This window comes from Egretta garzetta, unplaced genomic scaffold (genome assembly GCF_000687185.1).
Source record: "Egretta garzetta isolate BGI_Z169 unplaced genomic scaffold, ASM68718v1 scaffold143, whole genome shotgun sequence".
NCBI classification, from domain to species: Eukaryota; Metazoa; Chordata; class Aves; order Pelecaniformes; family Ardeidae; genus Egretta; species Egretta garzetta.
The window spans coordinates 1,153,413-1,154,874 of record NW_009259310.1 but is presented as its reverse complement, the minus strand read 5'-3'; the positions used below and the strand labels follow the sequence as shown (position 1 = coordinate 1,154,874).

Sequence of the window (1,462 nt, the reverse complement as noted above, 5' to 3'; positions counted from 1 at the left end):
AAGGGCAGCTCGGAGGTCTGCTACCACCGGCAGCCACCATCAGACGAGGTGATCGTCAACCAGTACGTGCTGCACCCCTCGACGCCCTGCGAGCCCCTTGAGTGCCCCACCTGTGGCCACATGTACAACTTCACCAACAAGCGGCCCCGCATCCTCTCCTGCCTGCACTCGGTGTGCGAGGAGTGCCTGCAGATCCTCTACGAGTCCTGCCCCAAGTACAAGTTCATCTCCTGCCCCACCTGCAAGCGGGAGACCGTCCTCTTCACCGACTACGGGCTGGCGGCGCTGGCCGTCAACACCAGTATCCTCAACAGACTGCCGGCCGAGGCCCTGGCCGCCAACCCCGTCCAGTGGAGCAGCGACACCGACCGCAGCTGCTACCAGACCTTTCGCCAGTACTGCGGGGCTGCCTGCACCTGCCACATCCGAAACCCGCTGTCTTCCTGCACCATCATGTGAGCCCGCACCCCTGCCCGCACGTCCCAGCAGCGGGGCGGCCGGTGGGTGGGAGAGGATGGCATGGTGCCACGGCCGGCCCCCAGTCCCTTCTTTGCCGGCGGCACAGCCCGGGGATGCTCCGATGCTTGCTGTGGCCGAGGATGTCGGACTGGTGTCCTCACCGGCATTGGTGGGGGGCGATGGGGATGCTGGGACCTGGTGGCAGCCCCCTACACCCTGCTGTTGGCCGGCAGAGGGATGCTGGCATGGAGAGCACGTCCACCAGTGCATCCAGGGGCTCTGGCTCCCCCCGGTCCTGCGGCGGGTGCCCCCACTGTGCATCGAGCATCTTGCCATGCTCCTTCCCTGGGCGCCTTCTCCCTCCTTTCTCCCCACAGCTCCCAAGAGCGGACACTGGATCCCGACCAGAGCGACACCCTCCCCATTGCCCCGCAGCCGCCGGCGGCAGCACAAGGAGCCCTGGAGGTGCACAGTGCCACACTGGGTCACCTGCCTGGCACGGGAGGTGACAATAGGTCCCCGGCTGCCCCCTCCCTCCTCCTCTGTAAATTATTTGCCAAAGCTTTCATCTCAGCGGCCAAGATGCCATGCACCCGAGTCGTTGTAGCCACACCAAGCCGCCGCACCGGCCCCTCGGTTGCAGGCAGACACGCAGCCCGTTTCCTCCGCAGGCCCTTGAGGAAAGCTCCACTTTATCCTCGTTTTGGAGGATTCTTGTCTTTTCCCTGTCCATCCCCAGCTGCCCCATCCCAGGCCGCTACATTCACAAAGGCATTGAGCTGTGCCCGTTCTCTGCTGCTATGTCCAGGCCTCTGCACCGATGCCCCATGGGATGGCTCGGGGCAGGGGGGCAGCGCAGGGTCCAATACCCCAAATTTCCAGCTCCAGCAAGGGGATTTGGCTGGGTAGGGGGGCAGAGGTCCATCTCCTTCCCACGGTCCCTTCCCCAGAGCAGCACCTCTGCTCTGACCCCCGTGTGGAGGGGCTGGCAGGGCAGCAGCCC

The 1,462-nt window shown here is 65.2% G+C and overlaps 1 protein-coding gene across 1 annotated transcript in view; it reads left to right on the top strand.

Annotated features, from left to right (window-relative positions):
* RNF208 (ring finger protein 208) overlaps positions 1–1,462 on the top strand; it is a 1,900-nt gene extending 438 nt beyond the window's left edge. The window contains exon 2 of the mRNA XM_035891892.1: positions 1–1,462. This exon is cut by the window's left edge and continues 94 nt beyond it. Within this exon, the coding sequence (XP_035747785.1) occupies positions 1–459 (459 nt within the window). The 3' untranslated portion in view covers positions 460–1,462.